The sequence below is a fragment of the Epinephelus fuscoguttatus genome, linkage group LG6, assembly GCF_011397635.1.
Source record: "Epinephelus fuscoguttatus linkage group LG6, E.fuscoguttatus.final_Chr_v1".
NCBI lineage: Eukaryota > Metazoa > Chordata > Actinopteri > Perciformes > Serranidae > Epinephelus > Epinephelus fuscoguttatus.
The window spans coordinates 42,951,531-42,963,919 of NC_064757.1; the positions used below are offsets into that span (position 1 = coordinate 42,951,531).

Here is a 12,389-nt window from a genome sequence, read left to right on the forward strand (position 1 = left end):
TCTGGGCCCTTGGTCGGTACCAATATTCAGCCCAGATTATCTGGTAATGTGGGAGGCTTACAGATCCATTTTAAACTTCTCGAACTGCTGACAGACTCTTTATTGCTAGTGAGCTTTATTGTTGGGCTTTTATCAGGGTGTATTGCTGCTTGTTTAAATGACAAAGTTGACACAGTTTTACTTGTTTGTTGTTAAATGCAGAGCACAGAGCAATGAGGTGCAACATGGGAGGCTGTGGTTTCAGTTGGGATGCTTTGGTTGCATAGTTGCTATGATACAGAATACTTGAGGAAGTAAAAATGGCGGCATAATTTAGAATACTTGCTCTGGACGAAGGGAAGGCAGAAGCATGTAGGGAGAGGATGGACCCACCAGTCTGTGTGGGTTATGTTATTATTTCTCCTCCATTGTTGTTGTAGTTCAGCGATGTGCAGGTTGGTCTTTGAGGTATTTGTCTATCCCCTCCTTCACTCACTGAACGTTTTTCAACTCTCGCTTACCAGAAAAAAACAGCAATCGTACAGTGCTCAGCGCCTCGTCACGTTGCTGGTGTATGTAGCATGGTGTAAACACGTGACACTCCCATGAAAAAAAGAAAAGACATAAACATAGCGGTAGTAGTGGGTGCTTGCCATCCCTGTGGTTGGCTTGACATTAGCATGGTCTTGCAGTATTGCAGTTATTGCGACAGCTGAATCAAAGTGCTAAAATTTTTTGGGCAGAACTCGCACTTGTGATGTCTGGTTCAGAGCTGCGTTCATCAGTCTTTGTAATTTGTTTTCTTCATGTATCAAACTGTGACCTCATATGTAAGCCATGTCATTTCAATGGTCAGCGTTCAGAGAGCCGGAAAACGTTTTGCATTTTTCTTTTTAAGACTTTAACTTGCTTTAAAAGTCTCAAAAGCAGCTCTGATACTGGATCATAAAATTCTGACTGGTCTTTGATTTACTAGAGGATTTTTTTCAGAACAAAATTATCCTGAAGAGCAGGAGGAGGTAAAAGCAGTAACACAACATTCAGTTTGGTTCTTGGGTATATAACCAGACTCCTGCATCATAATGTGACGTGTCTGCAGTGGAAATAGAAGAAACAATAGCTGCTTCTCTGACTGTGATCTGATCCCATTAAGCGTCATTACAGCGTTCTGCACTTCACAGCGACATGAAACAGCGCAGAGGCTTGACCTCAGCTGTCTGCTCCTGTTAGGAGCTGTCAGACGGAGACAAACAAGAAGGGCAGGAGGCCAACCTTTTCTCTGCCCACATCATACTCGCCCTGGCCATCGGATTCTTGAAAAGTCTAATTGGGGTTTTTTTAAATAGAATTCAACCAGCAGGTGATATTTCTGGCTTTGTCTGACTCACTGCTGGCATCTTGAGATCTGTGAACCTCCTGTGAGCCGCCGTCCAATCAGAGATCCTCAGATAGGAGGGGATCGATTCAGACTGAGGTCTTATTTAAAGGTCTCAGAGGCAAATTTGTGATTTTGGGCTTTATTTTCAAAAAAAGGGCTTCAAAACTGATATTAAGTCTGGGTTTATAAAGCGACCGTATGCCAGATTTCCTCTTGAGGATTCACGAAAGGTGTTATTTGTACATCCATCCTCCCACTCAGTCGGTCACGTCAACACCTGTCAATCATCTCAATGAGCTGATTTCTGGGCTTCACAGGTGTAGAAGGAGCAGACAGGAAGTGTAGGATGCTGTCTGAACATTAAGCATCGATGCTTTTCTATAAGTTTGTTGTCGTCTCACTCTGTTGACGTAACTAATGGCCACATAATTAAGGCTGCGAGTACATAGACATATGATTGTTTATAACACACTATAATGTAGTTATAATCTGATCTAAAGACATTTTTAAGTGTTTAAAGTGTTGTCAACTAGTTGAATTTCTCCAATGAAAACATATATTATTACAACTGTGCTTTACCATATTTTCATTTATTATCTGTTCTTATTTATCTATTATCATTCAGATATGGATCCCTCAAAGGACGATAAACACTTAAAAAGAGCCTTTATTCCTCAACCTTTAACACACGATATATGGGATATAAGTCTTAAATAAATGATTATAAACTGTTCATAAGGTTGAATATGGTGGTTAGAATTAAGTTTTACTTTATTAACTACACAATTAAACCTTTGAGCATATTGTAATTTGAGCAGTCTCAGAGAAAATTAGCCTTCTGCACCTCCTCTTGACTGTTTTCAGGCTTTCGAAAATTGGGCTCATTACAGGAGACTTTGGCCAATCACAGGTCATTTCAGAGAGAATGTTCCTATTCGTTGTCCTTTAAATTCAGATGTGGGTGACTTCAGTGAAAGTCTGATTTAATAGAGGAGAAGATGGACTTATCAAAAACAGAGTCTGACAGTAAAGGAAATAAAACACTGTGTCAATATTGGTGAAGCGTTTCAGAGATAGAGAGAAAACATTGCTTATTGTTTAGCCTTCTGCCAACCAAAGAGGTTCATGACTGCGGCTACTTCAAGTTCATATTTTTGCAGCTAACATTAGCTAGAGCTAGAGTGTGTCCGCCACCTCACTTCCCGCCGCTACAGACCACCTTGCCAGGAGGAGAGTGGGCAGCAGCTCTGAAGACAGACAGCAGCCGCAGCAACACCCTGAATCTAGTCAGAGCAAACCTCAGCTGTAGGGGACTGGACTGGACAGCCCTGAGTCTCCACCAGGTCACAAAACTTTCTGTTGCTGCTGTTACACAGGTTAGACCCAGTGTTGCTGCTGGCCACCAGCCCGCTGTGACACCGGGGTTTGGGAGTTTGCGCTGGCTGGATTTGAGCTGCTACAGCTGCTGACTGAAGGTCCCTCTCCCAAGCTGCTTACTGCTGTCCACCTGGCAAAGCAGTCCACAGCAGCGGGGAGCGAGGTGAAGGGACTGTTAGGTGGCTAGCTGCTAATTATTATCTCAAATGTGGTCCGATAAACAGAGAAGGAGAGCAGGGCAAGAAAAGGGTTGGCTAATATGCTGCGTGAAATAAGGTGAAATAAATCAATGTATGGGAAACACTGGGTTACTGTATGAAGTGCGTGCATATGGTTGTGGTGGGGCTTAGGACAGAGAGGGGAGAGCTGCAGGAGGAGGGTGTATTTTCAAATTCTGCCGTTTTCTTTTTCTTCCTTTTCCCCCCTACCCCAGCTTTATATATTTAGTCTGCAAAATGAAGCCCGTCACACATTAACAGCCCTGAAAGTAATATTTTCAAGCTCTGGGTTTGTCACTACATTACATTAGACATAGTCATTTGATCCATTGCTAATATGAAAATATTGATTCGTGCAGCTTTAAATAATTAAAAGGAAAATATGAAACCTTCACATCTAAAGTTTTTGCACCGCAGAACCAGATTTGGGCCGAACACAGGAGGTCTGAGCACAGAAATCCTGCTTGTTACCTCTTTTCCTTGTGCGTTCTTCACGGCAGGCCTTTGTGCGTGCATCTATGTACTATAATCAGTTTATTCTCAATTTATTAGCTTGTTATTTTTTCCTCCGTTATGTAACTCTGTACTCTGTCCAATGCCTGACGCTCTCATTGGCTTTTATTTGTTACAGATTTATTGTTTGTGAAGCACTGGGGAACATTGTGCGCCTGGCTGCAGCCCAGTGAAACCACAGGCCTCCACTGCTGCCCAGTGAGCCTCCACTGGGGGTGGAGTGCCTCACTAAATTGCATCCTGACAGCAGTTTTGCAGAAGTAGAACTTGTTAGGACTTTCTTGACCGAAATATCTTACCGATGACGCTGCTCTGATTTTAGTTTTGGCCTCGTCATGATGGAAGACGTTTGCCAGGCTCAACCTGGCCTCGTCACGTGTACATACACATTCGTCCCACTCCTCCTGGGTGCGGTCCACGTCTTTAAATACGCTACGTCGTATCTATTTGTGTGTGCAGCGGAGTAAAACTGGTGGTTTGTGAGAAGGTAAAGGGGGGGCTGTTAGCGTCACCCTCCTCAGGGAACAGTAAAGCATGTCGGAGCATCAGCCAGAGCCTCAGCAGCAGCACAACAACATCCTCTGGTATTGATTTCCAGCAGATGGAAGCAGAGCTTTAGTTAAATCACAGCAGACTAAAAGTTGGCTGTCCCTCTGAGCTCTCAGAGATTTCTGGGATTCAGTCCATATGGGGTTTTTCCCGATTATATCCCGATACCAGTGTGGATGTTTTTATACTGAGGTGTCTGCTAAAGGCTGATAGATTCAGTGACTTTAGATTTTGTGATTTGAAATGCAAAAGAGTCAGTGTTTTATTTTATTCTTGTGAGGTTTAAAAATCCTCTGAAACAGCATTTAGATCAGAGGATTCAAACTAGGCTGCTCAAAAACTCAAAAAAGTATTCAGGTCCTTTAAGTCAGTAAAAATACCTTTACATCAGTATGAAAATACTCAGTTACAAGCAAAGGTCCTGCATTCAAAATCCTACTTATATGGAGGTATAGAAGTATTATCAGCTAAATCTGGTTAAAAGTAGAGGATACATTTGGGAGGTTGTGGACTTTGCTCTTTTTATTTGCTTATTTTGGTGAAATATTGGGTAATTTTTCCACTTTGGACCTCAAACTGTTACTTAAATGAAACCATGTGAGAAGTTTAGAGGGGAAAACTCTTTGATGAAACCTCACAGACATCTGAAATGTAACGAGTAAGCCAAACGAAATTCTGTTTTTTAGTTTCAAAAGCCAGAAACATTGGAAACTATTGGTTTAATGTTTGGCAGTAAATTGTATTTTCATGTTGAAAGGCTGCTGTTAGGTTGGTGCAGCTTGCTAAATGTTAAAGGAGAAAGGCTGACTACATTTTTATTAGTCCCAAATACATGCAGCTTTGGGAAATACTCACTAGAGCACCAAACGTGGATTAATCCACCGCTGAAAATAGTCCCCAACAGATGCACTACTCCTCCTGTCTGTTCGATAAAAAACACACTGAGCAGCTGTTTTAGGAAATTACTGAGATGTTTTTAAATAATGAAACTATCTGTGTGTTCCAATACCCATACTACCATACTATATAATGTGCCAGAAAAAGATTTAGTATGTCCCAATTCGTAGTATGTCAAATGCAGTGTGCCAAAAACACCAGGATGTTCTGCTACATCCGGTCGTTTGTATGCCAGCATGATTTTGCTTCTGCGCAGCGGAGGATTGTTCACATCGACTGATTGACAGCTGTTACAGGTCACAATGACGGATGACAGCGTATTCAAGTAACTGATGACCAGTCGAATAGTAATAAGAATATTGATTGTTTAAGTGAACAAAATAATCATAACTATCACAAACAACATCAGGACGGAACTATAAAACTAACAGTGACAGAGAACTGCAGATGTAATATCACTTTCGCAAATATAATATGTTAGAATCTACTCTGTGCAGGTGTAACATTAGAGTTAAACTACACACATTGCAAAGTAACAGCAGCAGATCTCTGTGGGTTGACCTCTGTCTCTGGTGAACTCTGTTTGTTTTATCCCCAAGGTAACAGATATAAAAGCAAGAGGGTCAAAGTTCAGTTTGTAATGTCATGAGACAGTAGTATGTCCCGATTGTGTGTGTACACCATGCAACAGTAGGCACTTTTTAAGGGCAGCTGCAGCTCCTACAAAAAGTAAAAAAAGAAAGTATGTGATTCAGAACGCACCCTATGTTTGTGAGGTGTGTTTAATGTTTACATCTTCAGTAGGAACCAATGGGTTTGGAGCTGAGAGCCGCAGACAGGAAGTCAGAAAGTACTGAGAGACGGACTACAACCTGATCACCAGGAGAAAATGTTGGCGTACTTTTCTGCAAACCACAAATTTGTTAGATTTGTATGTTTCATATGCATTGTATCAATGTTTCTAAAGTGATGTGTATGAGCTGAGTTCGCGATGGGGACGTGGAGGGGATGGTGGATGGCGTGACCTACCAGATGCCTGCAAAGCTGCAGATCAATGTTTATGACCAAGGAACAATGAAACCAGTTGTCTTTTAGCAAGTCATCACTGTGTTTGCAGCAGATTTTCTGGCAGCAAACCTTGGTGTTTAGTAACAACCCATTTCTCGCAGTTATTGCACCATGAAAAGCAGACGTCTTTTACCAAGACGTCACAAGTGGGGTTTCCGTCCACCTATTTTTATTCTTATTTTCAAAAATTGCCAAAAAAAAAAAAAAAATTGGATGGAAACACCAGAAATTCAAAAAAAAGACTGAAAATTCGCAAAAAGTTTTTTTCGGGGTGGATTTGTCAGCGTATCGATAAAAGGAAAATGCGAATTTTTTCTATGGAAACAGGTTTTGTGAATAAACGATGACGTGCCGGCACAGATCCTCAAATGTGACCCTTGACATGCGGAAATGTTTCAGCCAGAGTTCGTGAGTGAAATGCTGCTGGACAACTACTTCCCAAAAGTCCTTCACACGCCTACGTTCCCATACACACGGAGAACGGCGCGGTGGTCTCCTTCCAGCTACTTCTGACAGTACTCTTAACTTTAAACTTCTTCTTTGTCGTCTCTTCTTCAAGATGGTCAGGTACGCTGTGAATGCTGACAAAATGCTAACCAGAGTTCTCCCAAGAGCCGACAGGTTCATCAGGAATCTGTCCATGGTCAGTTGTTGAGTGTCAGTTGAGTGTGTTGTTGTTTACAGTGGGTATAAGACGCTCTCTTATGACGTCATCTCATGGCGCACTCTTCTTCTACGGGGGTGTTTTTATTTTGTTCATTTTTCACGAGAAGCGCCACCTACTGCTCTTCCTGTTGAATCCCAATAATCGCAAAACAATAACAAATGGAAACGGGCATAAATTCGCATTTTCTTTTGCGCATTTTCACAAAATTCACTCTAAAAAGTTCGATACATTTGGATGGAAACCCGACTACTGCTAACTTTTCCACCATGGTTGTGCCACCAAAACCAGGTATTTTAAGCCAAAACTTGATCTTTTCCCAACCTTAACCAATTGGTTTTTGTGCCTAAACCTAACCACTTGTATCTGCTACATAATAATGTTCAAATGTAACGATGCCAACATTTTTTTCTGATGGCTGGGTTGCGGATGACGCTTTTCATTTGATTTGTTGATGCCTTATCCTTTAAATATGAGAGGAAAAAGTCAGTTTTTATGCTCTGTTTGTGCAGCCTTGCCAGAAAATTTAACAATAATTTTACAATAAAATTTGAATGGGAATAAATGGCCCTTGATTTAGACTATTAACAAGCCATCACTGTGTTTCCAGTGGTTTTTCAGGCACCAAACTTGTGGTGGTTGTTCGCAACCCGTCGCTGTTTTTCTACCAGTTATAGTACCATGACCAGAGACACTGACAACTTTTCCACTTTGCCACTAAAACTGGGTATTTTATGCCAAAACTTTTCCTGCACCTTAATGAAGTGTTTTTGTGCCTAAACCTAACCACATGTATCTGCTGCATGATAACGTTCAAATATAATATATCTGTGGTTTGTAGAAATGTACATTGCCAACATTTTTTTTCTGATTGGTTGCAGACTACGCTGTTTTGTTGATGTTGAAAGAAACATGTAAAATAACAGCCTTATCCTTTAAATATGAAAAAATGTCTGTTTCATACTCTGGTTTTGCAGCCTTGCCAGAAAATTAAATATTAACTATATAAGAATTTAAATAGGAATAAATGGCCATTGATTTGGACCATAATGAGGCACTAAAATACATTTACTTTTATGGGTTTCTGCCTGATTCACCACACTTGGATGGAGACTAAATTGATTTCTTCTGTGACAAAACCAAGTAATTTTTCCACATTTTATTTTCCACATACAGTTTGAATATACATTTAATTGCTCTGAACCTTCATAAAATTTCATTACTTTCTGTTTTACTGGACAGTTTTTGTCTCCCACGGTGGTATAAAGACAGAAATCCCTCCCAGAAACATTGCATATTTGCACATTTGGATTTTTTTCGGCATGAAAATAATCAGATGTAAAATCATTTCATATTTGCACAAATCATCAGCTGTTGGTGAACGTAAGTGCAGGAGTATTGGTATCAGTATTGATCTTCAAACACTAGTATCGGTCCTTCTCACACACACACACACACACACACACACACACACAGAGCCGTTTCCCCTCCAGCAGCTGCAGATTTGTGAGTTATGAAGCGCAGCAGCTCGGCGATGAGAGAGGCCGGGGAGGTCAGACATGTTTGTGGTTGCGTTCAGCCTCAGCTGGTGCAGCAGATGTTTTCCTTAAAAACTGCTCAATCGTTTTGCACCTGTTCTTCCTGTCGGTGTGAAAAGCCAGCGTGGATTATATTTCGTTCTCTAACAAAAACATGCCAAAAAGAAAACATTGATCAAACTTCACTGTTAATTATCAGTAACACACAGGCTGCTGCTCTGTTGTGTTCAATTGTTTTGTTGATGTATCAGCTTCTCATTTAAACAGGCTGAATTAATTAGAGTTAGTAATCATCTTAAAAGCCTGGCGTGCATCTTATTGAGATGATAGATGGGTTAGTGTGGTGTAAGACATTTGTTACTGACCTCGGCCAATAGGAGGCAGTGTTAGATGTCAAATCGACCGTGACTCCTGCAGTGTTGGACAGCAGGATCCATCCTTGACTTATTCAGACTGACCTTGTCATGTAGTGGTTGTTTTCTGCTACAGCTCATCGCTGTCTTTATATGCAGAGCTGCAGATGTTTGTGTTTAGATGGTGTTTGTTGAGAGTTTTACTGCATTTGTTGTCATTTTTGCTGGTTTGTCATGGACTTGGACTTGCTTATGGTGCTGGAGGAAGGACTCAGATTAAGCAAAGATGACAAGACAAAAATTGTACTGTATTCCAGCTTCCCAAACACGAGGATTTGTTGCTTCTTCTTTCTTTGTTTTCTATTATTGTAAATGTAATTTTATTTATTTATTTATTCATTTCCAAAACTAGACATTTGAAGACGTCACTTTGGACTCTGGGAAGAACAATTTTCTGACATATTTTATAGACCAAACGTACCAAATTAATCAGTTAATGGACAAAATGATTTTATTTATCGATAATCATTAGTTGTCGCCCTGCTCACATCCTTCACTTCAATAAAAGTAATAATTCCACAATGTCACCATTCTCAGGTACAAGTAAAAGTCTGTTATTAAAATGTTTACTGAAGAAAGTGAATTAAATTTAGAAAAATAAAGGTACACATCATGCATAATAATGATAATAATAATGATAATAATAGAACATTTTAGGGCGACACTGAGGGAAATAAAGTCAGACCAAATAATCCAAAAATAAGTAAAAAAAAATCCAAAAATAAGTAAGAAAAAAAATTAAATAAAATAAATAATAGAAATGATCCCTTTAAATGTGTGCACATACATTGTGATAAATATTTTATTTCGTATTTTTAAAAAATGCATCTAACACATAAGCAGCATTTTAAAATCCATGGTGGAATTTATTTTAACTACTTTACATATGAGTATTTTTTGCTTTATTTTGTAATTTATCATGTGTTGCATGTAAAACCCAAGCCTGCAAGACATGTAAGTGATACCTAAAGCTCTTTTACAAATATGTGGAAAAAAAATATGGTAAAATATACAACAAATATCGGGAAAAAAAAAATCCAAGTACCTTTAAGTTGTCCCTCGGTCTGATTTTACTTGAGTAATTTATACTTTGAAATGTTTGCAGACCTACTGATGGTTTTCACAGCAGGCAGGAGGGACAGTGAACTGTACACCAGTGTGTTTTCTTTTCCCACAGCAGCCTGCTGCCATAGTGAGAGCAGAAACAACACGGCCATCATTTCCCAGAGGCATGACGTCACGATGCCTTCAGGGACATCTCGTAGATATGTACTTCACAGTATAGATTTTGGAAATATAGCAATATAGCCCGTCAGAAAACAGGAAAAAAAAATCTTTCTGACAAAAAAAAAAGTTGTTTCATTGGCTTCATGAAATAACACATGATGTTTATTCATACAGACACTTTAAAGAAACTTCCAAGTGTAGATCCAATACTTTAATAATACAAATATAGTAAAGTATATTTGTACTAAGAGTGAAATTGAGTAAATAGAACATAATCACTTCAAAGAAATTTAACAAATTGATTTATAGGAAATAAACGTAATACTTTGAGGATGACTATGATATCTTTTTCTTCTAATTGATATCTAGAGTGGAATTCACATGTTAAAACAGTATTAGAACAGCTCTCACGTGCTGAAGGAGAAAACACCACTGCAAATGTGAAGTACACCAAATCAATAACAGAATTAACATATAATATCTTGTAAATACATGATTGTTGCATCATGCAAACATTTGTGCAAACATATATGTGCAGACCTAATGAAGTGTATGTAGCTTATATAATATATTGCAATCAATACAATGGTTTTATTCATATTTTTGTAACATAACGTCTTATAAAACAGTATTAACACCAGCTGATTGTTGGTTGTTGACAGCAGGGATCAAGGTTGAGCACAAAATTGTCTCAATTGATTGATGAATTGTTTTGTCAATAAGTTGTTAGAAGATCGTGAAACATGCCCAGTGATATTTCAAAAAGTCCAATGGGACTTCTTCAGAAATAATCTTTTATCCGACCTACAGTCAAAAAAAATCCAAAAATATTTAGGTTATTATCATGTATGATGAGAAAAGCATCTTAACTTTCAGATTTAAGAAGCATGACGGGCTTTTTACGTAATAAAAATGCCTAAAACGATTATTCACTGATCAAAATAGTTGTTAATTGATTTTCTGTTGATTTAATATTGATTATTTGACTGATCTTTGTAGCTGTAGCTTTTTTTGCATTGCCATGAGTTGTCAGAATGAATAGAAACAGTGTTCTCTGATACTTCCTACGGCCCTGAAGGCAGCACATGGCTGTGGGCGTGGTTTAGAAAAGCCCCAGTGTGAGTCATGACTGTGTGTGAGCAGCGATGATCCAACACAGAGGCTGATCTTCAGTCATCAGCAGCACCGAGTCTCTGGTTTAGAAACAGAAATAAAAAGTAAAGATGACTCCTCCGCCGCTGTGACTGGACTCTCGGCTCCGCGGGCTCCATGGTCTTTGTCCCGGGGATGCAAACCGAGGCGCGCAGCGTCAATCCGGGACAGCTGGTCGAGATGTTTGACTCGTCGTGGAGGGTGCGGAACATTTGGGACGGGGTGAGGCTGGAGGTGACGGAGGACCGCAGCCCGGTGGTCCTGCACAGCCTCACACACCTGGACCCGGACCTGCCGCTGCTGGAGGTGAGGAGGGAGAGTGGCAGGAGCCCGGGGCGGGAGGAGGGTGAAGGGCAAGCGGGGATGAGAGGCGGCTGAGGTCCGTTAGCTGATGCGGTTTGTTGTGGTGTGATTTGGAGGATGTTGAAGCGGGTCCGGGCTGGTTGTGAAGGTCCAGGGTGGGGATGCAAGACTGATCCTGAGCTAACATTTAAATAATGAAACTAAGAAATTAAGTTAAAGTTAATTTAAGTCCAGTTTCATTTATTCTCAGAAGTATTTAAAAACTAAAGATATCCAGACTTCACTGCTTCAGCTCTGCACCTTTTCTTAACTGTTTACCTCACTTTGAATCCACTTTATTTCATATTTAAACACCTGTAGGTGCCACATATACAGTAGATAAGTACAAGATGAATTTATTCTTGTCTCACACATCAGATGATGTAATCTAACATGACTAATCCTATATTTTTACCCCCTGTAAAGCCTCATTACAATGATGTAGCTGCTATGTAACCAGCTTATCAATGTCAGATGCTGAGCTGTAGGAAATGAAGGGATAGATGTGAGGTAATATAATGGACATAAACACAAAGTAGTACCAGACATTTTAGTTTGAGACATTGTCTGGCCGTTGTGACACTCCTTAGGTGTTGGCACGAGAGCACTCTTACAGGATGACTTGCTTTTTTCGGTGGTTATCACATCAGTACTCCCCCTGCATGCACAATTATTTAGCTCAGTAGTGAACAGAGGCTCAGTGAAACCTTCCACTGCAGGTGTCAGTGAATCAGGACTTAGTAAATGTAATGGAAATATTGATAATAGTGATATTGAGAATGTTTTTGTCATATCAAGCTGCTATTTCCTGCTTTGTTCTTCTTGTCTTTTAGTCGATATAGAAGCTGAATATCTAGATACTGCTCGTACTTTATACAGCGTGTCTGTGTGAGTTATACTGCAGTGAGATAAGGGTCTATTAGAGATAATTAATACTGAGAGTGCTTGTGTGCTGAGCCAAATGCTAGTGCTGCAGCTAATGATCATTTTCATTATTGTGTAATCTGCTTAGTATGTTTCGATTGTTGGGAAAAAAAAGGCAATTACAATATCCTAGATGACATCATCACAGTG

At 39.8% G+C, this 12,389-nt stretch overlaps 1 protein-coding gene across 5 annotated transcripts in view; it reads left to right on the plus strand.

Annotated features, from left to right (window-relative positions):
• ralgds (ral guanine nucleotide dissociation stimulator) overlaps positions 1 to 12,389 on the plus strand; it is a 102,174-nt gene that overhangs the window by 37,672 nt on the left and 52,113 nt on the right. Inside the window, exon 1 of one of the 5 annotated variants that reach the window (XM_049579582.1) lies at positions 10,957 to 11,279. The exons of the other annotated variants lie outside the window; for them this stretch is intronic. Coding sequence (XP_049435539.1) covers positions 11,091 to 11,279 — 189 coding nt within the window. The 5' untranslated portion in view covers positions 10,957 to 11,090. Of the gene's footprint in view, positions 1 to 10,956; positions 11,280 to 12,389 lie in introns of those variants that run through there. 5 annotated transcript variants of the gene reach the window in all.